Source organism: Neophocaena asiaeorientalis, unplaced genomic scaffold (genome assembly GCF_003031525.2).
Source record: "Neophocaena asiaeorientalis asiaeorientalis breed wild unplaced genomic scaffold, Neophocaena_asiaeorientalis_V1.1 scaffold19, whole genome shotgun sequence".
Classification (NCBI taxonomy): domain Eukaryota; kingdom Metazoa; phylum Chordata; class Mammalia; order Artiodactyla; family Phocoenidae; genus Neophocaena; species Neophocaena asiaeorientalis.
In genome coordinates, this window is record NW_020173388.1 from 4,693,584 (window position 1) to 4,719,712 (window position 26,129).

A 26,129-nucleotide genomic window follows, 5' to 3' on the forward strand; every position below is an offset into this window, starting at 1 on the left:
CGTGTGTGTGTGTGTGTGTGTGTGTGTGTGTGTGTGTGTACAGAGAAAGACGCTTATTTTAAGGAATTGGCTCAGGTGATTGTGGGGGCTGGCAAGTCTGAAATGCTTAGGGCAGGCCAGCAGGCTGGAAGCTCAGGCAACATTTTTATATTGCAGTCCTGGAGCATAATTCCTTCTCCAGGAAACCTCAGATTTTGCTTTCAAGGACTTCGGTTTATCAGATGAAGGCCACGCTCATCACTGAGGGAGACTTCCTTTACTTAAGGTAAACTAATTACAGATGTTAATCACACCTACGAAACATCTTCACAAGCAACATTAGATTAGTGTTTGAACAAGCCATTGAGCACCATAGCCTAGCTAAATTGACATGTAAAACTAACCATCACAGCCGCCCATTAAAAAATGTTCAAAACTGTGCTGGCAAATTAACACCCATGAGTCTGATTTGGGCTTCAGCCTGCCCATTTGCAATCCTTCCCCTACACTAGAGCAAGGAGCTCTGTTACTTTATAGCCCTAGAATATAACAACCCCATATACCCTCCACACAGCTGGAATCACACATGTATGATAACAAGAGGCCTGCAGTCCCACCCTTTCCAGGAGACTATACCTAGATAAATAGCTAATCTCAGGTTTTTGTGTGTGTTTGTTTTTATTTTTGTTTTTGCCACTGTGTTGATGGTATCTGATAAACATCCTTTTCTCTTTGACCTTGTTCTAGCTCATTATTTTCACTGTAAATTCCAAGCTTTCTGGTGCTAGTGGTTTAGGGAGAGTAGGGCGGGCTGAGGGGGCAGGCAGGGCATTTTGGCTAATAAAGCCTAACCACCAGTCACTGTATTCCCTGAGGACCACCCAGACAGAGGAATGCCACTCTTTTCCACACTCTCCTCAGACAGTTCTTTTAAACTTGCTTTTGTCTTTCAAATCTAACTTTGATACAGTCAGCCTAGAAAACTGAGGCCTGCTGCAGTTATTTTGTCACTAATTTGTAAGAGGGCTTTATATGAGTGTTTATTTTCTCATTTTTATATGTATTGCGCTTGTTTTTCCTAATTTTGTAGACATTGTTTATGATGCCTTTCTCTGTAATTCTGTACATGCTTGCAGCTTTTCTCAGTCTATTTTAACATTATAGGTACTAGAAATGTGACCCATTAAAAGCACTGATAACACAAATTATATCACTTAGAAATCCATAACTTCATTAAGTCAGAAAGACAGAACTAAATTTGTTTTGGGTAAATGTGCATCTTCTTTTAAAGCTGTTTTATGTAACAATCTTCACACAAAAATAATTTTAATGAAGTGGATCTTTTTTGTTAGCCTTATGGGAAGCAAATTTGGTTTATCTGGTTTAAATGCTTTTCCTTGATGTTTCATTTTCAAATGTAAGTCATCTCTACGGTGATTTTGTATCTACGGTAAAGTTCACTATAAGTCGTCGGTTCTGAAGAATCCTAGAAGGGGAGGGCCCATACTGTGGTGCCATTTCTCTGGTTTTGGGAAAAACAGCTCTTCGTACTTGAAAGTCACAGAATGCTGACAGGACAATCTGACCGACTTACTGCTTATAAAGTATGAGTTTGACCCTCATTTGAATGGATGTTTATTCCTGTTAATCTCATGCTTTGGACGGCAAACACTATAATTTTAATCAGGATGCCAACCCATTGGAGGTATTGTCCCCAACTGTTCTTTTGTGACGTCCGTTTTGGATCAAATACAGATTTTTCCTTTTGCCAAATTCTGCACTCTGGCCCATAGTATTACATTATTTTACTCTTAACATAGGTAAAATGCCTACCAGCTGATAGATTTTTGTATGGAACACATTAAGAACATGCGTTTTCTTGGGCTTCCCTGGTGGCGCAGTGGTTGAGAGTCCGCCTGCCGATGCAGGGAACGCGGGTTCGTGCCCTGGTCCGGGGAGATCCCACATGCCGCGGGGCGGCTGGGCCCGTGAGCCGTAGCCACTGAGTCTGCGTGTCCGGAGCCTGTGCTCCGCGACGGGAGAGGCCACAACAGCGAGAGGCCGGCGTACTGCAAAAAAAAAAAAAAAAGAAAGAACATGCATTTTCTTGCATATCGTGCTCTTTTCTATACTTCTTAAGCATTCATAGCACAAACTGTCTTCAATAATGGCTTATGATGAATATTTATCATTCTCTGACCTGACCAGGGCTGGCTACATAATTTGCTGGGCCCAGTGCAGAATGAAAATGTGGGACCCCTGTTCAAAAGCAGGGGAAAAAGTGCAGTTAAAGGTACTAGTGTAATAGGGGTAATGGTGATAAACGGGTAACTCGGTGAACTTAAAAATTGCAAAAATATATTTGGGGGGGTCAATATTCTATATAATGCCATAAAAAACAACAGTATATTAATGTGGTATCTTGATCACGAAAATTTTTCTGGCTCACCTGTCTGCAAATTAAGATTTATACTTGTCATTTTTTTTTCATTTTCAACAGGTAAGAAATTCATTTCACATAGTTTTTTTTCCCACGAGATATGACTGAAAGAAATATCAGTCACTCTCGGCAAATGCAAGATCACAAGTTATGACCATTTGCATTTTGAAAAGGATCTTTCTGCTGATGCAACTGTTAAGAAAATTTTATAGGCTGTGACAACACAGATAAATTTCTAATAACATTTTGAGATATAAATTTTAGTAGTTCTAGTCTATTCTAGTGTTGATTCTTGTGGAATTATTTTTCTAAACAGATTTTTCACATGAATACATTTTATGTAAGTCTGAACTTAAGTATAAATTTATATAATGGCATTTTAATGTTTCCTCAGACATGGGGAAATGTTTCCTGAAACTTGTGGAGGTCGTACAAGCAACTGAAAGTGACTTTATGGTTTGAGTATAAATCAAAAGGCCTGTTCATGCTTTCCGTTGTCGTAGCTTCAATTACAAGGAAAAAGATTTAATTGCCTTCCTCTTTAACAATTGGTTCATTCAGACCTTCAAATGAAAATAGTGTTTTTTAAAAACTGACGTATAGTTGATTTCAATAACATTAGTTTTGGGTGTACAACATAGTCAATCGATGTCTTTATAATCTGTATAGTTATTGTAAAATACTGGCTATATTCCCTGTGCTGTATATTACAACCTTGTATCTTACTTTATACCTAGTAGTTTGTACCTCTTAATCCCTTACCCCTATATTGCCTTTCCTCCTACCTCTCTCCCCAGCAGTAACCACTAGTTTGTTCTCTGTATCTGCAAGTCTGTTTCTGTTTTGTTATATTCATTTCTTTTTTTAGATTCCACATATAAGTGATAACACACAGTATTTGTCTCTATCTGACTTATTCCACTAAGTATAATACCCTCCAAGTCCATCCACGTTGTTGAAATGGCAAAATTTCATTCTTTTTAATGGCTGAGTAATATTCCACTATATATGTACCACATCTTTCTAGTGTTATTTTCTGTAGAATATGATGATCTTTATATTTAATTTCTATTTCTACATGTGTGGTTATTTGCTTCACCATGTTGCAGCAGTTTTCAAAACCAGAGATTCTAAATCCTTTAAGAATTCTAATAATTCCCTGATAGGCTTTATTACAATGTTCATGTATTTTGTTTTTGTTTTTTGTGGTACGCAGGCCTCTCACTGTTGTGGCCTCTCCCGTTGCGGAGCACAGGCTCCGGACGTGCAGGCTCAGCGGCCATGGCTCATGGGCCCAGCCGCTCCGCGGCATGTGGGATCTTCCCAGACCAGGGCACGAACCCGTGTCCCCTGCATCGGCAGGCGGACTCTCAATCACTGCGCCAGCAGGGAAGCCCTGTCCATGTATTTTGTACTAATTTACTGATAAAGTCTGCTGCCTGAGTGCGAGCAGTTCCTGTCCCAGGGTCAGGCTGATGAGTTCATTTGTGTGGATGACAGGGACTTGCAAGCTGGCTTCCCACTGCAGGTCCTGGTGCTGCCCCCGTGCAGAGCCCCTTCCCACCTGTCGAGCCAGGGCTGCCACAGCTGTTGCCTCCGCTTCTGCTGTTGCCGCCACCATCCCCACTGCCGTGCAGGCCCAGGAACCTGCCCGGCTTTGGCGAGCTCCTCGGAGGCGTGTGTGTGCATGCTGGGTTGCCTGCACTGCCCGAGCCCTCTGCGCACGTGCAAGCATAACCTCTGGTTATGTTTCCACTGTTCACGTGCATATTCCATTGTCCTATCAGACTTCACTTGCCAAACACAAGTTCAAAAATAAAATTATTAAGAATTTCAAGACAGGAACAGCAGAGGATTAAACCAAGCGTGGGGTCCTTCTGAGAGAAGGGCCCTGTGAGACTGCGCGGCTCATACGCTCACGAAGCTGCATATGGTTGCATAGTCTGTCAAGTGTCAGGATTTGAACTGGAAGAACATGAGGTGGTAGGGAAATGATGAAGCTGATGGATTCCCTCCATGACTTTAACTTAAGGAAATAGGTTGTTGATAAATCTGTGTCATCCTCATACTGAAATGTTACTTATTGAGAGCAAGAATCGTGTCTTATATAACCCGGTACGCACCACAGAGCCTACCTCCATGCTTTGGATATAGCAGATGTTAAATAAATTTGGTTGAATAGATAAATTGCTATTCTTCTGTTTTCAGAGGGGTAACATCTAAAGACCTGGCCACAGACAGATGATCTTTTTATGTAAGTCACTAACCCGATCAAAGTCGGTGTAAAAAACTCTGATCTGATTGTCTGATCCAGGAAGAGGAATATTGTTAGTAAGCATTGTGTTTCCTGTAGCGATTCTCTAAATATGCCTGTATGTAAACTTCCTAAGTTTGGCGGGAATCCTTCTGCCTTTCCCTGGACTAAAAGAGAATCTCTTAATTGATTTCCATTTTTTTTCTCCTTTGTTTCCTGAGGGGACTTTAATTCTTTTCCAGACCCAAGATTAAGATGGCATTATTCTTTACCCAGAGTTTCCAAAGGTGATTTTGTAAATATTGTCTTAGACCTAACGATGAAAGACTGCTGACTAGCGAAATCTAATCAGCAAGTGGGAGATGAAGGGAAGGAGCAAAGTCTATCATTCTGCCTGTAACTTTTTATTAAAAACTGTCTTCTATAGTAGGCAAATCAGGGTGCTGCTCCATCAAGTTGCACAGGTACTTGCCTTGGAGGCTTCCTTGTTTCACTTACTGTATAAGTTTGAATTTAGGGTAATAAAAACAGACCTTGTAAGATAGGCCTGGATTCTGCGGGGCAGTTGCAATAAGTGCTCAGTCTACAGACAGCCAGGCCCTTGGCCAACCTCTACTAACCAGTGTTAAGGTCTATCCACAGCCCAAAATTCCTGTCGATCTTGATAAGTCTACACTCTATGAATAAGTAAAATTTATTAGTATGCATGCCAAAATGGCACACTCGGATGTTACTTATTCATACTGACACACCCTGATACTATCAGGCGCTTCCAATTCTAAATTACCACACATTCCAGAGGATGCGATCCAGGGAGTACAAATAACAGTCATCTGGGTTAATAAGAGCCTACGTCCCTCTTATATAAAACAACAACAATAAAACTTACTGATGGGACCTCAGCCCTGGTGACACCTTGACTGCAGTGAATTCTTGAGGCAGAGGCACCCGGCTAAGTTGTACCTGAAATCCTGACCCACAGAAACTACGAGAGACGTTTGCTGTTTTATGCTGCTAAGATTTGGAGTACGTCATTACACAGCAGCAGATGATCCGACTTAAAGGGGGCGCGGGGGTCAGCCACGTGGCCCTCTGGAGGAGGAGCACTCTAGGCAGAAGAAACAGCCAGTGCAAAGGCCCTAAAATAGGAGCACGGCGGATATGTATATGGGACAGCAAGGGGGCCAGTGTGTAGGAAGAGGGAATGAGGGTAAGAATAGGAGATGAGGTAAGGGAGATGACTGCGGGTCAGATCATATGGGAAGCTGGCAGGTTACTGGAGTAACTCTGGCCTTGATCTGAAGAAATTGGGAGCTGTTGCAGGGTTTTGAGAGAGTAGCGGCATGATCTACGTTTCTGAAAGATCACTCTGGCTTGTGCTGAGAAGCAGCTGTAGAGAATAAGGGAGAAAGCTAGGACACCAATTATGAGTCTGGGGCAGTAAATTAGGCAAGAAATGATGGTGGCTAAAATCAAGATGGTAGCTCATAGAGTCAATGTAACAGGGATGTCTTCTGGATGTAGAACCACAGATTGGTCTGCGGGGCATGAGAGAAAGAGAAGAGTCAAGGAAGATCTCATCATTTTCAGTTTGAGTAATAAAGAAATGGGAAGACTGTAGAAGGATCAGGTGTGGGGATGAGGAAAATCAGAAATTCAATCACATCTATCGAGATATCTATTACACACCAAGTAGAGACATTAAGCAGGAAATGGGACATATGAGTCTAGAGTTGGGGAATGATGTTTAGGCTGGATATATATATTTAGAAGTCATCAGTATACAAATAGTATTTAAAGTCATGAGACTGTATGAGATCACCATCTAAAGATAGAGGGACCAAGGGACCAAAAACTGGGAATTGGCATATTCCTACATTCAGAAGTCAGGATAGAGAGAAGGAATTGTAGAGAAACCTGGGAAGGAATAGCCAGGGAGGTAGGGGGAAAACTCGGAGTGTGTGGAGTCTTGGAGTCAATTAAAGGAAGTGTATCAAGGTGAAGTGGCAGACCACCGCTGCTGTGCTGGTATGAATACTGAGAAGTGACCGCTGGATTTAGCATGGACTTTCAAGAGCAGTGTCAGTTGAGTCGTGAGGTCTGGAGAGTGACTGGAATGGGTTTGGCAGCGAGAGAAAAAGAACTGGAGCTAGTAAGAACAAAATATAACTCTTTCTAGTTTTGCTACGAAGCCACCAGAAAAATCAGGTGGTGAGGGCAATGGGGTTAGGTGTTAAAAAGGTATTTTTCTGCTGATGGGAAAATTGAGAAATGGCAAAACTTTGCTGATTTAGTAGGAGGAAGAATGGCTAACCAATGTCCTTAGGTAGACTCTAGTGCCCAAGTAGAGGGCCTAGCTTTGAGTAGAAACCCAGAGAGATTGTTTAGTCTCAGGAAAAAACTGCAAATGACTTGGAAATGAGCAAAAAATATTACGGGTGCCCTGTCCAGCACACTCCTCAGGTTATCTGCACCTCGTCTTTGAGCTATTTTGCAACTCTGTAAGCAGCAGACTCTCGGTACTGGTTCTAACATCTTACTAGTTCCTTCATTATGAGTTCAATAAAATCTTTGGCATGTGCTCATTTTATATTTGTGAGAGAATCATGATTATACACCCTCTTTTAAGAAGAAAGTATCCTTCAACAGTAACGAGGGCGGACAACATAAATGGGCAAATGCTTAGGTGGGTGGAGGCAGTGGTGGTAACGGTGGAAGCCGTCTTCCAGCAGCTTCATTTTCCTGAGGACAGGGATGTGACACAGTCAGCAGAGTGGGAGAGTGAATGGACTGGGGAAATTTAGTATGACTGCAGCAGTGAACACCACTTGAGGTTAACGGCCATGAATTCGAAGGGGGATGTTGGTGGACTGTATTTCTCCAGCCACAGTTCGGTTGCATAGGTGCACACACCAAGGAGGGAGGGTTGAATTTAACCAGGGGTGTGCCTTGGTTAAACCACCAGGAAGAAGCAATGTGGGGCGGCAAGAGAACTCGGGATATATACAGAGAATGCTTAGAGTGATTCACTTAAGCAGGGTAAGGAGATATGACTTAGAAAAGGTGAAGGACTACGTTCTATCGACAGACTGGAGGTCCCAATGGGGTGGAAAGACTTGGAGTCGCTGTACTAGAACAATAACCTGGGAAGACAGGAGCTGGTAATCAGAGAAGCAAAATATTCTCTCTACTTGGGGCCAGCATCCTAGCATCTGCACAGACATTCTGTTTGAGGGTCACTTACCTGTTAACCACCAGACTCCTCTTCTAGTGTGTGGAAGCGGAGATGTTTTGCATGGAGTGCTTACTTCCCCTTCTCCTAGTTTAATTCTTATGGTCTTTCTCAATGAGATGATTCCATGAAATCAAGTTTTGTTTTCTTCAAGAGTGAACAGAATCTGCAGACAGACAGGCAGCACGATGAGCAGGGTCTCTCTGGAAGGTTGTGCAGGCTGCTCACTGCACAAAGGACCGCACGCTGAAGGGTGAGTGGGCTGAGATCCAGCTCAAGCTCCGCTCACTGAGCTGCAGTCCTATCACCAGCTGCCTTTTGTGTCCACAAAGGTTCATGCCCTGCTCTTGTGGGGATGTTCTAGAGTAACGACTTATCTAATTCACAGAAAGACGCTATGTAGACCAAGGAGCCCTGATAAAAACTGCACATGTGCTATGAGGCTTTACCCAGAGGGCTAGGCTCAGGAGGCAGATATGTCTTTTGTGTAGAGAAATCTCTTGTGTTCTTTTGTCCTCTAAGCATTTCAAGCGTTCAGAGTCTTTTTGAAGGAAGAGACCCGATATTATGTGCATAGAGTAGCTCTCTGTTTCCCCCAAACCAATACATGGCTTTCTAGATCACTGGTATTTGAGAAAAATGATGAAGTATGCATCACGTGAATTACTTAGGGATCACTGCCACCTCCACTGTTTCTTGTCCATTTATCAGAAAAATCTTAGACTAATGTAAGACACTGATAAAAATCAGCTGAATATTTTTTTTTTTCTGATAAGCAATGTAAGCGAGTGGGCAGAAATTGCTTAGATAGGTGTAAAAAATTTCTACTTGCTCATTTACTATTTTAAGACCTTTAATACAACAGTTCATTTTGAGATATGTTACTTATCAATGGTCTTTGAATTTTCAGGTAACTTCAGTTATGCAAATGTTTACAGTCTCCTTAAACTATCCATTAAGCTTCATATAAGAGTACCAGCAAAGGCTTCTTTTTGGGATAGGAATTCTAGCAATAACCACTCATTGAATTAAAAACACAATACAGAACAAAGCTTTGTGGAGACAAAAGAATCCATGCTACTGAAAGCAAATGTTAGTATAGAGGATGAGCTACAACTTGGAGACTTAAAAACAAAGGCTATTTTCAGTACACTTTTCTAGTCAGTAGCTAATCCAGGGAATGCTGTCATGAGGTAGTTCAGTAACATTTTCCCGAACTTAACAGTAACAGAGAATTAAAGAGTAAAGCTATTCAACTAAGCCAATAGGAAAATCAAGACTCTCCAGCCCCAAGCTATTTCTGGATTATCCATGTGAAGAATCTGCAGACTCTCTCTGGTGTTCTCCCTTTAGGCACATGGACTATTTTTACCAGCACAAAGAGCAACGTTGACTGTGATCTTGTGAGCACAATTCTCAATTATTCTCCACGGCTGAGCTTTCGGCAAAGACCACACAACTTTGTTCGGAGCCTCTTTGAGGACATCACTACTTCCTTTTCTGTCTTCACCTAGAAATGCAATGTTTGGGCAAGGAAGGGGGAGGGAGAGTAGAAGACAGGAGAAGCATGAGAAGGATGGCAAGAACGTGGGGAGCACAGAGCTGACTGGGAACCCTCTCTCAGGGCCCGACAGGCTTCTTCACAGGGAATGCTCATTATTTTACTTAAAAGTACAATGAAATTCCAGAATAGCAGACAAATTCCTAGTCTAACCTGGTATAAAACCGTATGCTAAAGCAAAATACATTTTTCTCCCCAAATAATATGCTAAAATTATTTATGCCATTTGTGTGGAAATTAAGACCAAAATGCAATATGCTTTACATTTCTGGTGTAGAAAGTTTTGTTCCTGAGTCCCGGTCCTGAGGATGGCAAATCTAAATGATAAATGAAATGACTATGTCATTTATTAGATGGAACAGCTGATGGAAGTGGTATTTGATTATTGGGGAGAAAATGCTACTTCAGACATCTAAGCACTTTAGAAAATGTGCTGATATACGTATATTGAAAGCTGGGTTAAAAAGAATCTGTTTACCAGCTTCGGTTTACTACTCCAGAGATGCAGGCTGGGAGGATATTCTTAGACTGTGCCTTCCATGCGTGTCTGGTTAATAATGAGGTGCTTTCCCCCACAGCACGGTACATCTTAGTGCAAAACTTTAGTACCTAGTAGACTATAAGAAGATATCTGTATAAAAGAAATAAAGTTAATACCTCAGCCAGTAAGCCAGTAAATCTTATGCTGTACGAATGTGCAGTTTTTTACTGCGTTGCTCAGGCTCTAGTATTATTTTCTACTTTCACACCATGCGGTTATATCCACTTGATTTAATCATGGATATTTTCTTTAACATAAGCTATCTTAAGTGTAAACTTCATTTTTAAATGTCTTCAGATTCATTCTATTAGTTAAAATACACTCAGGCAGACATTAATCCAATTTGAATAACTACATATGAATGAGGCTACAGCACTATCCAATACCGAGTGCAAGTCAGTTCCATTCATGAGGGCTTTTCATGCATAAATATAAAAATATTTTATTTCAGACGCTTACACTTTTAAGGTACTCCCTAGAAAGGGATGTCAAAAAAATATTAAATAAAAGAGGTTTCAAACTTTGTTAGGCTATGATTTGAGGGGGAAATGACTATTGATGGTTACATAGCTGGAAGTCTTTGTGGTAATAAGTATAAGCTCACTTCAATAAACTCACTTTTCCCAGAATCCATTGGTGTGAAATTATACATTGTTGTTATTGTCAAAGGCTGTTCAGCTTTGACTGATAGGCAACAAGCAGTTACTGAGCATCTGCTATATTGCTTATTGTGTAGTCTAGTTAATTTGTCTCTAGCAAAAACAAAGCCACAGATGACCTTATCTCTTCCACTGTGTGTGTGTTTGTTTGAAGCTGTTTGTATATTCTTGATTAGTCTGTTTTTGAAGCAGCTTGGAAAAGTCTCATCTACTTTTTAGCATTTGGCTGCTTTTATAAAGCATCTTAGAAAGCAGACATAGCACTCCCAGGTCTGCCAGAAGTATTTCTTCTCTGAAGACTCAATTTCTTCCATTGTTAAAAAAAATTTTATTTATTTTGCCACGCTGAGCAGCAAGTGAGATCTTAGTTCCCCAACCAGGGATCAAACCCATGCCCCCTGCAGTGGAAGTGCGGAGCCTTAACCATTGGACTGCCAAGGAAGTCCCAAGACTCATTTTCTTGAGTGGTATTGCTTTGCTCATGCACTGAAGACTTCTGGTAACAGAAATGGACCAGAGGGTTTTAAACAGTTCTACAGAAATTGTACTTTGGTCTCTAGACTTCGTTGTCCTTGGGAATTGGAACTGTCACCTGGTGTGCATTCCTCATAACTGAGATTATCTTAAAACAGAAATGGCAGGAAAGCTTTCCTGTGCTTCGGGTAGGAGACGAATTTGCTTTTGTAGAATTTGTGGCTGAGGAAAGCAGACAGGGCCTGGTTGAAGAAGACATATGTTACCACGAGCCACCAAGTTAAGTTGTGGAAACCAAAGGTGACAGCCATGGAAATGTAGATCATCAGCTCTGCCAAGTAGTTAGGGGAAGAAACGTATTCAAACCAGTCTCCAAAAGGGATTCGGTGGTTACAGTGAATGACCACTCCTGAAATGGAAAAAGAAGATACCCTGAACATTCGAAGTTGCCAAAACAAAGTTTTACCACTTCACCCTCCAAATAATTTATAAAACTCATTTAGAAAAAGGTGTCACAGACCTGTACAAACCACCATCCTGTCACACCTCCATTGTCATTCTACTACATATTAAAAAGTCACATGCTGAGGTTATACTAACAACTGTAAATAAGTTTCTCCAACAATCCTCCAAGCTATTAAGAACTCAGACACCAGCGTCAGACCGCATGAGTTCAAATCCTAGCTCTGCCACTTACAAGCTGTGTAACTTTAGATAAGTTGCTTAACCTCTCTGTGCCTCTCTTTCCTCAACTATAAAATGAGGATAAGACTGTACCCGCCTAAAGCGAGTACTGTGAAGTTACATATAAAGCACTCAGAACAGGGCCGGCACAAAATAAGCACTTGATAAACGCTGAATAGTACTATTCCATTTTTAATATTTCAAAAAGTCTAATAAAAACTCTAACTGTGATAAGTCAACACAAGTTAACTAAAGAGTCAAGGTTTTTTTGCCTTAGCTGGAATGATACTAACTTGGCACAGTAATACTAGGGCTCACATGCTGGTTAGACACATATATGCAGTGTAGGTCCCAAAATGTGGGCACAGAATACAGTCGTAGAATGTCAGGGCTAGATGGTGTCAGGGAGGTCTTTCAGTAAAATGCTCTCATTTTACAGATGGGAAGATCAAGACCCAGAGAGTCTTGTCAAAAATGAGCATTGGAGGGCTTCCCTGGTAGTGCAATGGTTGAGAGTCCGCCTGCCGATGCAGGGGACGCGGGTTCATGCCCCGGTCCGGGAAGATCCCACATGCCGCAGAGCGGCTGGGCCCGTGAGCCATGGCCGCTGGGCCTGCGTGGAGCCTGTGCTCCGCAACGGGAGAGGCCCGCGTACCACAAGGAAAAAAAAAAAAAAAAAAAGATCATTTGATAGATTAGTCAACTAATTAGGGCAGGAAAGAAAAGAGAGAAGTAATACGTACACCTAACTTCTGAGGGCTAAAATCCACATGCAGTGGTTCTAAAAGATATCTCACCTGCTTTATTTTTCCTGAGATTGCCGAGAATGACATGACACTTATACTGATGGACAGATGACCAGATGAACATCATCATTCCGAGGATATGGAACCACCGAGCTTGCATCAAGAGATTTTTCCCTATCACATAGACTACAGAAATAAGAATTATCTTATTAGCCAACTCTGCAAAATTTCAGAGGCTCAGAGCATTAAAAAAATCATATAATCAGTAGAACACCATTACCTACTTATTCTGTTCTTCACGACTGGAAAATCATCCTGCTATAATTTCCCAAGTACAGAGGGGAGAACAGCATCCCTGTGGATGGGGGAGGTGTGCTCCTCAGCCAGGGGCAGCTTCAGGGGCCCCTGGCAGAGAATTCCGTATCAACACATTCTCTTGTTCCTTCTTCAAGTGCTTCAAGCACAGGGGTCAGCTCTGTCTCCCACTCTTGTGAAGCACTCTTGTGTGGTGAGACTACTTAGCATTTTTATTTCTAAGCCTGGTTTTATGTCCTCTTTCTTACAGTCCGTCAGAAAAACACTTCCTAAAGGATCTCATCCCGAGCCATTTCTAAGGAAACCTTTAAGGCTGACTTGACTGGCTCTGGCCAGTGAAAAAAATCACTGGAAGTAAAGGCTAACAGTGGAACTTCTCAAAAAGAGGAGTAATGGAAACTGCAAGATAAAGACCAAAACAGTATCCCTTTCTGATTAGAGAGAATCTAGTCAGAGAGATTTCGTTTCAGGAGTAGAAACACTCAAAAGTTTCATCTTCTTTCTTCTCCAGCTACCAAGAAGACGTGAAGAATGCAGGTTTTCTAAGGACTGGCATTAGAAAAACAAATTAAGGACTTCCCTATGTTCAGCAGGAAGCAGTGAGGCTAGTCAGGGATTTGACTGAAAAAACAAAGCTGTCCATTGACAACAGGGAAGAGCTGGAGGCTCTGCAGCCAAGAGGGAGCCCCTACAAAGTTGATTCAGGTAGGAGAACCAAGGATCAAGCTATTCCATATGGGTACCTGGAGGCAGGACTCAGCTGATGACAGCTAATGACTAATGACAGTCCACCAAAATCTAATTGTGTAAATTTCCTTTAAAAACTTGCTTTCTCTAAACAATCTACCATAGTCTCTTAATGTTGACTAAGTTTAGCCATTTAACTAAATAGTTATATTTTTATAAGTTAAAAATAAACAGACTATGAAAAATAGTTTTAAATCAGAGGCTATAAGAGCAAGTCACCACAGGACTAAAAGTTGAAGCAAGTGTCTGAGAGTTCATGTTACAGCCAAGTAAGTCACCTACTCTAAAGGCAGAGAAATTACCTATGAGAGAAAAAAAAATTTAAGAGTAAGTTTTGATACAGGAAAGGGGAGGCAGGAGGAAGGCTATTTACTGAGAGTCTAATCTGTGTAGTATTTAGTTATTCATTTATTCATTCGTTCCTTATTGAGTGTCTACTGAGCGTGGCATCTCTCACAAGGGATAAAGCAGTGGGTAAGTCAGGTGAGGTCCCAGTCCTCATGAACTCACACTCTAGTAGCAAGAGATGAAACAAGTAAAAAAATCAATAACCAAGATAATTTAAGGTACAGATGGTGCTCTGAAGAAAAAACAACAGAACAATGTAATGGAGAGTGACTGGGGGTGGACCTTCTAGATTCTGAAGGCAAGGAGATGTGAAGATATGGGTAGTTTACAGACACACTTTCTTTCCACTTCCACAAGAACCCTCTGAAATCAGTATATGTCCCTAATTCCAGATGAAGGTTCTGAGGCTCTGAGATGTTAATAAGCCAGACTTCAGACTCAGGCCCATCTGACGCCCAAGCCCCTGTCATTTCTATCAGACTCTGCAGCTGGCAAATGCCCCAGTGTTCTCTTCCAGTGAATTCCTGAAACCAGTCCTCCCCATACTGTCCCAGATGATCTCTTGAAGGACAGGTAGGTGAAACACAAGTTTCAGAAAACTTCAGAAAGGAGTGTCTAGGGTCTACAAGCTATTTTGTGGGTGTCTCAGCAGCCTTTCCTTGACTTCTTATACAGGAAGGAAGGTGGAAGTTGGGGTCCAGCCAGCAGAGGAAACTCCAGGAGAGATATGTAATGCTAACAGACTGCAAGCTAGTGGGTTACCAAAGTGCTTTGGAAAGCTCCTTTGGGTTAAAAACCTCGGACTGTTCTCCAGGAATGACGGCTCAAACCATGACATGGGAGGCACAAGGATGCCACAGCCGAAAGCTCAGGTAGGAAAAACTGACTTACGTTCAGAGAAATTAGATGGAGAGATGCTAACTGAGTGGCTGGAGCCAATAAACAACTCAGGAATTGAGAAAGAGCGTCAATAAGTTATACTTTAAAATCGTTCCTTGCGCCATGGAGGCCACGGGCTGTCCTACAGCAACAGAGAGAGAGGCCAATCAAGGGGTACTTGACACTGAAATCAAACCTGAGGAGAGAGCTCACTCACTGAGTACTGGAAATATCCAGACCATGGGCTCAATTTACAAGGAGGGATAGGGCAGCTTTAGGAAACAGGGAGACTTGGGCTTAGTGAAAACGGCTGTGAAGGACCTACCCTAGAGCGTGTGGGCTGACGGATACCAAGGGTGCGAGATGAAGTTAAGCTCAGCACTAGAAAACTCATTTCCATCACCCAAAAGGACTTGAATTCTTTATTTTAAGCATGCACTGCTTTTACAAAAACCATGGTCAGATATGTCAGATATCCAATCCTCCCTCTCCCCCATCCCCCAAATCACATTTCATTTCCTCCTCATAAACAAAGTCATGATTTTGCTTCCCTCTTCCTGGCTAGTGAGAGCTCAGAAGTGTTAAGGCACAATTGTGATTTACCACAGTGCTCTTTTGTCCTCTCCGCTCAGGCTACCTCACTTGAAATAAGCTTTGTTACAACGGGAACAATCTCAAGAACGAGATGGCAACAAAATGGCTCCCTACCTCCTCTTCAAATCCCAACTATTCACCATGAGCTCAGGCCACCCTTTCCTCCTCTGGTATTCCATGATTTCACCCTGCACAACAACTTTCCCTTCCCCACCCTCATCCCTCACCGCTCCACCCCTGGATGATGAGGCTTTGGTGAGGCAGCTTGGCTTGCTGACCCTTTCTCCTGTTCCAGTGTGTTCCCCTGCTTCCTGTTCTACTCTTGACCACACTGCCTCTTCCTTTCCCGACTAACTCCACATAAGTTCACTGACTTCAATCCCAATGATGGAAACCCCACATCCCACTTCTTCATCCCTAAACCAGGCCTCCTGAAGACTTTGCACTTTATTCTCTTTACTGAAGGCATTGCTGCTTACATTGGTATCTCTCAGGTTTTAGCAGTTATGGTTGTGATGTGCATCTGCTAGGCACCCTTGGGCATGTTGACTTTTTAAAGCTACAATTAGAGCCCAAACTCCTCAAATGCAAAGTGAACTCCTACTTTCTAACTTCCATAATGCTTGGTGGAATGCTTCACCCAGAATCCCTCATATACCCAGTGACTCAGCTGACAGACCCCCGCAGCCACTCACCATTCCTGCCGTCCATTGGCACTTGGCTCAACACAGTTAGGCCAACAAGGACATAGTAGACAAGTCCAAAACAGTACTGCACGACGTGAATCATGGCATTGGAGAAGACACTGACATAGAAGCACTCGAAGAGTCTTCGTAGGCTGTGCAGCCACAGAAACACTAGCACTAAGAACGCAGACAGCGCGAGCTCACCCCCTACAATTCAGAATGGAACACACTCAGCATCTCTCTCTCCAGGACTAATCCAAAGTTATGATTTCCCCTACTGTTAAACAGGGTATTAAACAAGATCAGAGCTTGGAAGGGGCCCTAGATATCATCCAGCCTAACACCTCCTTTGTTTGGCAACGAGGGAGTGAGCCAAGTGAAGTCAAGGCATTTGGCTCAAGGTTACACAGTAAGCTGGTGACAGAGCTGAGACAGACTCGGGTCTCCTGACTCTACGCTGTGATGTGAAAGCCTTCTGGGTTACATGGCTGTGAAGGGATCCATGCTCTCAGAACCCAAACTCCATGGTCTCTGGTCCCTGGCACTAATCCCCATCTGAAGATAGTCAGGAAGAGTTCCTGGATGACCTCTGAGCAAGGACTCCTGGTGGGATCCCTGAGGTCAGGGGGGAGAAGAGACACAGGCATATACAGAAGCAGAAAGGGGGATGGGAACAGAGACAGGAAGAGTTATGCATTTCTTTCCGTATTAAAAAAAAAAAGAAATTATACTTTTGGGGGATTGTGAGACTTGAGATCTATCTTCCTATCTGCCTCTCAGCCCTCTGCCTCAAGAGAAGTCAGAAGAAATGCTGGTTTTTAAAATGACATAAAATCTAGATGTTTTTTAAAAATGTTATCACACACATCATAAAAATACAATAAGGACACAGCCTAATGAATTTTTGCAAAGTACACCAGCCCATCCCACCCGTACGACCAGCCCCTACATCAAGAAACAGAACACAGCCAGCACCTCGTGCTCCCCTCCAGGCACTGCCCCTCCCCGCACCCTCCCACGGGTACGCTCTATGGAGACTTCTATCACACAGATTGGCTTTGCCTGCTTTTCTCATTTAAATATAGTGAAACCTGGTTCTAACTCTTCAGGAATAGGATAAAACAAACAACCAAATACAACTCCTCACAACCACCCTTCAAATATCCGAACCCCAGCCAGCCCCCCAGTAAGCGAATGAAGAGGTAAAGTTTTAATGGGTGAAGTGGGATTCACCGAGATATCTTCCCCTCCCAAGTAAGATCTGCATAGCTTTTTCTTTCTGTCATCTTTTGCAACAAGTTCCTCTGGTTATACAGAAAAGGACTGTTCCTAGGAAGCCAGCGGTTTGGCTGCTGGAACAAAGGACAGAGATAGCACCAGAACAATTTGTTTCTAATTCTGCCCCTCTCCTGATGCCTGATATTAATTGAGGCCACTTTATGGTTTTCACCTTCAATTCCTTACCTTTTAAATTGTTCTGTGTATCCTTTATTCAAGGCACAGTGAGGCAAATTTAAATGTTATTTTGTAATCATCTGATCAACAACTATTTACAGTCAATTTTTTTAATATAACCAAAGCCTCACAGCATAACAAACATTTTTAACCTGTGATCAAAAAGTAATTTTCTATCAAATTTCTGGAGTCCAGAGGCATGACTGTGGTTGGAACTATATATATGATAAATGTTTCAAGGCAAACCTGAGGGATCCTAAAGTACTAAAAATATCAGAGGGAGAATAGCCAGTCCTGTTCAGCACAGCACTTGCTGGGAAATCAGGGATGAAGAGCTGACTCTCAGCTCTGCCATGATCTCAGTGAAGGACTTGGGGCCTTCCCCTCGGCCATCTGGCTGTGATCCACGCGGAACCCTTTCTGCCCCACCCTTCACTTCCCAGCCCCACCAAGAAGCTGAGAGTGGCTATGAAATACCGAGAACACCTCCCCGCAGGCAGGAGAGACAGGAACAGGATACAACGGTTGGTATTAGCCAGAGGAGTTGTTACCTCGGAATTGCGCAGCCCCAAGAATTCTGAGTAAATGATGAAGCCAGTTTGGAAAAGGTGCTCCCACCAACAGAGACTGAGTAAGGCTCCAAAGCAGGAAGCCATTCCACAGCACTGAGATGATATAGAAGTGAGAAAAATACCTGCGGAGGGAAAACAAGTTAGGTAATAATCAGAGTGGATCCACTTTAAGCCTTTATACAGGAAGACTATTTTTAGTTTCCCTATCCTCTTTCCTTCATTCTGCAAGTATAGCTTTGCTTTTTTAATAGAACCTGAATCCTACAGATGTTCAGATTTTTGAAATTTCCTTTCAAATGATGGGACTGGTTAACTAATAAGAAAAAGGCTTCCTAAAGTCAACAAGAACATGAATGACCTTGTTAAACTTAGATGTAGGGTTAATTAGCTCTCTCTTATCTTCAGGTAACAGGATTGGGCTCAAACTCAAAAATAGGGGGCCCCAGGGCCTGGCAGAGACAGCCTAGATTGTGCTAACACTAGCCAAATCTGTGGAAGATTTCTAAATCTCGAGTGATGTTGCTGCAATAGCTGTACAACTGTTACACAAGATTTGCACAATCACAGGCTCTCAGGGTTGCAAGAAACCTTAAAGGTCTTCTGATTCAGTGTTTTCTTAAATTGTGTTGATCTAAATTACTTTTATAATAACATGACAAATATTAACTCATAAAACTAGCTATCAACTCCTGATAGGTACCGCTCTCATACAAATACAATACATATTTTGCAATCAACACAGTAACGAATGAAATAAATAAAACCACAAAACCAATAAAAGTTGAAATTAGCAATTAGCAATGTCAATTTAACATGAAAGATTATGCTGGTTTGCTGCAAAGGAATCACCTAATATGGCACCAGGGCCTAACATGCTTTTTTGAGGTCTCTTTACCTATACCTCTACTATTTTTCTCTAATCAAATCAATGCAAAATCTTTCTGACTCTGCAGGGTGCCTGGAGGTCACCTGGCCTTCCCTGGTCTTCAATGATCACATCTATATTAAGCCCTTCTTCTTGTCTCATTAATCTGTGATGCAGTAAGACAGCCTGGAGTCAATAGGATTACACATAGATTCAGGGACTCCTCTTCCAGTTGATTCAGAGTATGCTTGTATGTACCAGACCTCACAGTCCCCCAGACTATGCCCACAACCCGTCTGATAAACACTGATCTAAGCTGACCATTCCATAGCAACCCACTTAGTCTCCCCACTACTGTTACAAATTCTATCACCAGATCTGTCCTCTCTGAGATGTCCTGTTATTCTGGATTCAGATCTTCTCTAGGCTCAAGTGCTTAGTTTCCTGCAAAGTTCATGCATGAGTGTCAAGTCTACCCCCTCGTCCGCACCCCTGGGCCCCTGGCCTTTGGTTGCCTCCCAGGGTCTTCCGTAAGACACACTTCCTAGAACTGAGCCCAGGTCTGGTCTGAGCCAGCAGAGCAGAATGGCAGCTGCAAGGTGCTCTGCAGGCTCCCATGGAAAGGGGAGGGGCCGGCTTCTGAGGAGCAACTTTCAGCCGCTTTACCTACTTCATGTTTTCAAAACAATTTACTGAGCACTTAGAACATGCTAGGTGATGTTCTTGGAGCTGGAGACACAGCAGGGAGCAAACTGAACAGGTGGCTGCCGTGATGAAGTTTATCTTTCGGCAGTCAGCAAATGAACCTGTAGACGTCTAGCCCAGTGCTGGGTGAGGGGACAGAGACGGTGCAGAGGGGAGGCCATTCTGGGTGAGTGGTCAAGGATGGCCTCTCTGGAACTGACACTTGGCTAGAATGAATAACCTTTGTGAATTTCTGAGCAAAGAATGTTCTAGGCAGAGGAAACAACCACCACGAAGGCCCTGAGGCACAACAAAGGACACATGTGTGGAGGGTGCTAGGGCATGAAAAGCAAGGGCAGACCCTACAGGGCCCTGTAAGGACACTGGCTTTTTCGCGCAGGCTCAGCGGCCATGGCCCACGGGCCCAGCGGCTCTGCGGTATGTGGGATCTTCCCGGACCGGGGCACGAACCCGTGTCCCCTGCATCAGCAGGCGGACTCTCTCAACCACTGCGCCACCAGGGAAGCCCAGGACACTGGCTTTTAAGTGGGATGGGAAGGCATCTGAACACAGCAACCTGAAGTAATACTTTATGTTTTAAAAATCCTTCTGGCTGATGGAAAAGTTCTGGAGATGACGACAGTGGTGATGGCTGCACAACAATGTAAATGTACTTAAAGCCAACGAGCTGTACACGCAAAAAGGGTTAAAGTGTAAAATGGTATGTCATGTATATTATATCACAATCAAAAGAAAAAAAGAGAGAGAGCATTGTTCATTCATTTTGGTCTTTTTTAAGGTAAAAAAAATCCCCCTGGTAAGGAAAGAGAATCGTCCAGTTGTGGGGAGACCAGTTAAAGAGTATTTCATTTCATCTTCCCAACAATCCTGTCAAGTTTGCATTATATTTACACGTGGCAGCTGAGAAAACTAAGGCTCAGAAGGTTAAGTTACTCATCCAAGGTCATGCAGTAAGTGGCAGTGTTTGGCTCCACACTCAGCCCTGATGACTCTGAAGTTAAAATCACATGGCTGTGCTCCTATTCATGCCATCTAGACTTGCCAGAACCTGCTTTTCCAGCCCTATGTTACATGTACCAATTTATACCAAACCATAAGTCAACCAAATTACTCAAGAATGTTTGATATAAGATGCTAAGCCACATTTTGCTGTGGCCTACTTGTGCCATGGGGTTTTGATTCACAGGCAGATTGTTTTTCTTATTCCTACATTTTGCACATTCTATCTCTTGTTTTGCTTGCCTTATTTCCTGCTACAGGAAACGTGTCCTACTCTTAATTCGTGGTTACATCTGTGTTTTGAAAAGACCCAGCTCTAGCCTCAAAATCAGATCTGAAAACTCTCCTTCCTTCTCTTCTAGATGCTCTCCCTCTTTTTCCTCCCTTGGCACTTTGCTTAACTGAAGTGAACCCCTGGGAGCAGGGATATGGGGACCCTTATGGTAGCTCAGGGCTGGGCACCGAGCAAGCACTCCTCTGACTTAACAAACATTTTGGTGCTTAGCATAAGCCAGGGACTGCTCTAGGCTCTGGGGATACAGCAATGAACACAAAAGACAACAGTTCCTGCCCTCATGGAGCTTATACCCACAGTTACACACAGAAGTAAAATTTACACCATGTCAGGAGGTGATAATTGCTAACGAGAAAACTAAAGTTGGGAAGAGACGAAGGAGTGCTGGGGATGGTAGTATTATACTTTTAAACAGGGTGGGTAGGGCAGCCTCGTTGAGAAGGTTATACCTGAGCAGAATTACAGGAAGTGAGGGCGTAAACCATCTGGCTATTTGAGGGAAGAGCTTTCCAGGTAGAGGAAAGGCCTCTACAAGGCGAAGCCCCTGAGGGGACAGAAAACAAGCAGAGAGACCCAGAAAACTGGATTGGAGCCACACAGGGGGCAAATGATAGGATCTCAGTGAGGTGGTGGGGACAAGACTGTACAGGGTCTTGGACTCTTCCTGGGAGTGAGCTGGAAGCCACTAGATGGTTCTGGGACAGGAGATATCTGATCTAACACTACTTGCTGATTGCAAGAACTGATCCCAGGACCAGTTAGGGGAGTCATAGGTTTAATTAAGGAAGGAAACCAATGGTTCCTGAGTTCTGACGAGGTGCCTGGCCCTGTGCCACGTGCTTTAATGTCATCACCACCTGTATGAGGAACAGGTGCTATTATGCTAACACTCTAGTCCATACCGCCACCTCTTGCCTGGAGCACCCTTAACGGCCTCTTACCCAGTCTTCTCCACACAATGGCTAGTCATCCTCTCAAACATAAATCACATAATGCCATGCCCCCTTCCCCATCCTAAAGTTGCTTTCCACATACTCAGAATAAAATCTAATCTCCACTATGGTCTGTAAGGCCTGCTGTCTGTCCTGGCCTCCCAAAATGAATTCATCTCCTGCCCTGCCCCTTTCTGATCATCCTTTCTAGTGTTGTCATCGGCAACCCCATCTTCCTCATGATCAAGTAACCAGGCTGGATTTCCTCTGAAGCACTTATTACCATCTGAAATTATTTTGCTTGTTTTACAAGATTTGTTTACATATTTACCGTTTTACAAAAACAAAGGCTCCAAGGAACCTAGAATAGCTCCTGGCAATAGTAAGTACTCTATAAACAATGGTTAAATAAATGAATGAAAGAGAAGGTACCACATCCAAAGTTACTCTCAGAGAAAGCAGTCAAGTTAATCAACAAACCGATTAAAGCTAAAACCTTTTTTTTTTTTTGATTCATTCAAAACATTGATTGAGGACCTTATTATTATCAGGCATTGAGCCCGGGATATGGTAACAAACAAGACAAATGTAAACATATGGAGTTTACAGTCTAGAGCAGGGATTCCTGACATTTTTCTTCCATCATGCACTCCTTTGGCAGTCTGGTGAAGACTACATGCCTAAAAGACATAGGGATAAATGAAACCAATTATGCTGAAATATAGGTAACACAACCACTAAGAAACATTTGTAATATATGTGCTTCTTAATTAATGTATTAAATAACAAGATATAGTGGAGGATAATACAGTATTCTTATAGTGAAAATGTTTTGAGGTCTCCTCAATATTTTTAATATAACATTAAAAAACTTGTCACAAAATTGCAGGAATTGCTAATTCTACTGTGGTTTGTTGATTACATTCATCATTAAGAAAGTGCCAAATTTCAGCTAGAGGTTAGTGAAATAAAGATGTAATTTTTTCCAATCCAATTTGCCCCAAATTCTATCCACAGATCCCCTGGACTGCTGGTTAGGAACCCTGAACCCTAGTAGGGAAAGTCTGGATGGTTCTCTTTGTCTCTACAGCTCAATTCAATTGCAATGTTTCTATAACATTTTGAAATATTAGAAACAGAAGTACTTCCATATACACTATGCAAGTCAAGAGCACTGTGACTCACGTTCGAGGTCATGTATTTATTCAGACTTTCTGGGAAATCAAAACTCCAGGAAGGGCTTCCCTGGTGGCACAGTGGTTAAGAATCCACCTGCCAATGCAGGGGACATGGGTTCGAGCCCTGGTCCGGGAAGATTCCACATGCCGTGGAGCAACTAAGCCCATGTGCCACAACTACTGAGCCTGTGCTCTAGAGCCCGCATGCCACAACTACTGAAGCCCGCAGGCCTAGAGACCATGCTCCGCAACAAGAGAAGCCATCGCAGTGAGAAGCCTGCACACCTCAACGAGTAGTAGCCACAACTAGAGAAAGCCTGCCCGCAGCAATGAAGACCCAATGCAGCCAAAAATAAATAAATAAAATAAATAAATTATTTTTAAAAATTAAAAAAGCACAAAAACAAAAACTCCAGGAACCAAAAGAAAACAAGAAAAGCAACTATCACCTTAATTAAAAAAAAAAAAAAAAATCTACCAGGCAGGGGTAATGGAATCAACATTCCATGAATTCAATTAAGGTTTAATTCTTTCCTCTTTAGGAAAAAATAATCCCAAACAAATTCACCTAAGCTCTTGGGTGCAGAAACGTGATATACAGCTGCCTATTTCTAAGTGTAAAAATTACAGGCTTATTTTCACTTTTAAGAGTACTACTGAATTCTGAACAAGGAAAAATATTTAAATATAGCATCTAGACATTTTTGCCTTTCATGACTGGCCTGGATTTGCTGCACCTTCTCTAGTATGAAAAGAAAGTTTAGTTTAAATTTAGAAAAAAGACCAAACAAAACACCATGGAAGGGTCCGTTCTAGAATTCTCGAAGAAGAAAAACACATAAATTATTTCATAATATAGTAGAAGTTACAAGGAGCCCAAAAAGTACCAATTTTGTAGTAAAGAGTAAGGGAAAGGTACAAAATTTGTTTCTTGGCCGTCAACTATAACGACAGACCGGAGTAGTAACAGGTAGGGTATGGGAGCCAAAGAGGTAAGTGCAGAGAATGATTTGAAATGTGCCCTCTACTCCAGAAACAGTAGTACCTTTTTTAAAATTCAGAAAATAAATTGTTAGAACTCACACTCTCAAAAGAATTTTTTTCTTCACCTTGTAACACTAAAAAAATGACAATCTAGGAATGTTCCTGCTATGAAATAGAAAAGTACTACACTCAAAACCTGATGAAAAATAGGATGACCGGAAATTTTAGCTTACAAAGAGCTTCTAAGAAATAGGAGGTTTAATCACTGTGTGTGAATCGTCTACTTCTTCCCAGAGCCTCATTCCCGTTATATTTCCTCAGAATGACCTAGTGCTCGCTTCTCAGTGTTAATACCTGATGAATATTTCTGCAACAGTCAAAAGTGGGAAGCCAAGTTTATTTAGACTCTTTCTTCTCTGCAGACCTGGGGCACCGCCTAATGCGAGGTCTAAGTGAGAACCAAAGTGTTTTAATACATCAGAAACCCTATCACTTTTCTCCAGATTCCTTCCTAAACGCCAACTTAGGCTGCATCTCCAAGAAAAGCCACTGCTATATTCCTACCGTCTAGCAGTGTTCGGCTGACTCTTCCCGGTAATGTTCTGAATTTAAAGAAAAGCAAACAAAAAACCGAAACTATAACAAACCTTACAATTTCTGAAAGAATTCTATTTAAGTCCTAACGATTTAATCTCTCGTTGAACTTAGTTATGAAATCTGCTGAAAGTCAAATGGGGCTTAGGGACCAGGCTTGCCTAAAATGTGCCATCCTGGGCAACATTTCTCCAGGGGCACCTGCCGAGATGCGGGTAAGGAGCGTCAGTGCGATCGAAGGAGGTGGGCGCCAGTTGGTGACCCGCGTCTCACCCTTCATCCTAACTGTTGAGAGTTGGGAAACAAATACGGGACACAGAGGCGCGAAAGGAGGGCCTGCCTTAATTTTTAGTGAGTTCCGGCGACCTCAAGTTAGCTTATGAGCCCCCAGAGTGCAGGAGAGAGGAAACAGGAGAATTTTGGGAAACTTTAATTTACCGCCTGGTGACCGGGCCTAAATTGGGAAGCGCTGCCATTTACCCCGAAGGAAAGGCTACGTGCGGCCAGAAGTTCACGTTCCTGCGCCCCGGAAGGTGCGCGCGGCTCAGCACCCTCGGTGTCGGCGGACACTCGCGGCATTCAGCCCCCAGCGCCACGCAAAGGACGCGGGCAGAGCCGGAGAACGGGCCGGCGTTGCGCCGCGTCAAGGAACCCTCCTGGGCCTCCCGGGCCGGTCCGCGCCGGCCCCGCTCCCACCTCTGCTGCCCCCTGCCGGCTGCTCGAGCGGGGCGCCCCCGGTCTCCGCGCCTAGGCAGCCAGGACTCGCGCCCGGGCGCGGTTACCTCTTGGGGACATCAAAGGCCCGACAGGCGGCCGGTCGCGACGGCCCCCCTTCCTTGGTTTTTCCATAGCGGATCAGGTCCTGGAAGAGCGCGCAGCCCGGAAGCAGGCCGGACGGCACGAGCTGCAGCAGTAGGGTCAGCAGGAAGGCCGCGGCCAGCGTGAGCCACACGGCACGCAGCGGATTCAGCGCCGAAATTTCGGCCCCCGCCCAGGGAGCCATGGCCGGCGCGCCCGGCGTCCGCGCTCCCCGGGCCCTCGCCACCCGTTGGCGGAGGAACGGCCACTCGTGCGCGGCGCGCCGGTCTCAGCCGGGCGGGACGTGGGTGACGCAGCGCAGGGCTGGGTCGCGCTCGGCCCCGCCCAGGACACGCCTCCCGGGAGGAGGCACCGCCCCGCCGCGCGGAATTCTTGGTCTGGGTCTTGCTGGAGCTTGTTGGTCGCTCTATCATTAGTCTGAGTCGGGGTTCCTATATGGAACCCCAGAAATACGACTCAACAGTATGATTTAAAGCAGCGGAACGAGCAAGACCACGTCTGCAAGTCTTCACTGCAGCACTGTTTTCATTGGAAAAGTGGAAACAATCCAGAATGTTCCACGTTAAGGTATCTAGCTAAATTATGGTACAAT

General features: G+C 43.4%; 1 protein-coding gene across 3 annotated transcripts; it reads right to left on the bottom strand.

Annotated features, from left to right (window-relative positions):
- Nucleotides 1–1,995: 1,995 nt before the first annotated feature.
- On the bottom strand, nt 1,996–25,803 carry SRD5A3 (steroid 5 alpha-reductase 3). 3 transcript variants are annotated; one of them, XM_024746738.1, is made up of 7 exons: nt 25,501–25,803; nt 18,146–18,288; nt 16,149–16,346; nt 12,622–12,756; nt 9,945–11,549; nt 7,918–9,415; nt 1,996–2,048 (listed from the first exon to the last, which is right to left on the bottom strand). In XM_024746738.1, the coding sequence occupies exons 1-5, from the start codon at nt 25,719–25,721 to the stop codon at nt 11,290–11,292; spliced, it is 957 nt and encodes a 318-aa protein (XP_024602506.1). In that variant the 5' UTR covers nt 25,722–25,803; the 3' UTR covers nt 1,996–2,048; nt 7,918–9,415; nt 9,945–11,289. The 3 variants fall into 3 exon arrangements, with proteins under 3 accessions (XP_024602506.1, XP_024602505.1, XP_024602504.1); XM_024746737.1 differs by having other exon boundaries at nt 7,918–8,071; nt 9,278–11,549; XM_024746736.1 differs by having other exon boundaries at nt 7,918–11,549.
- Between the last annotated feature and the right edge of the window lie 326 nt (nt 25,804–26,129).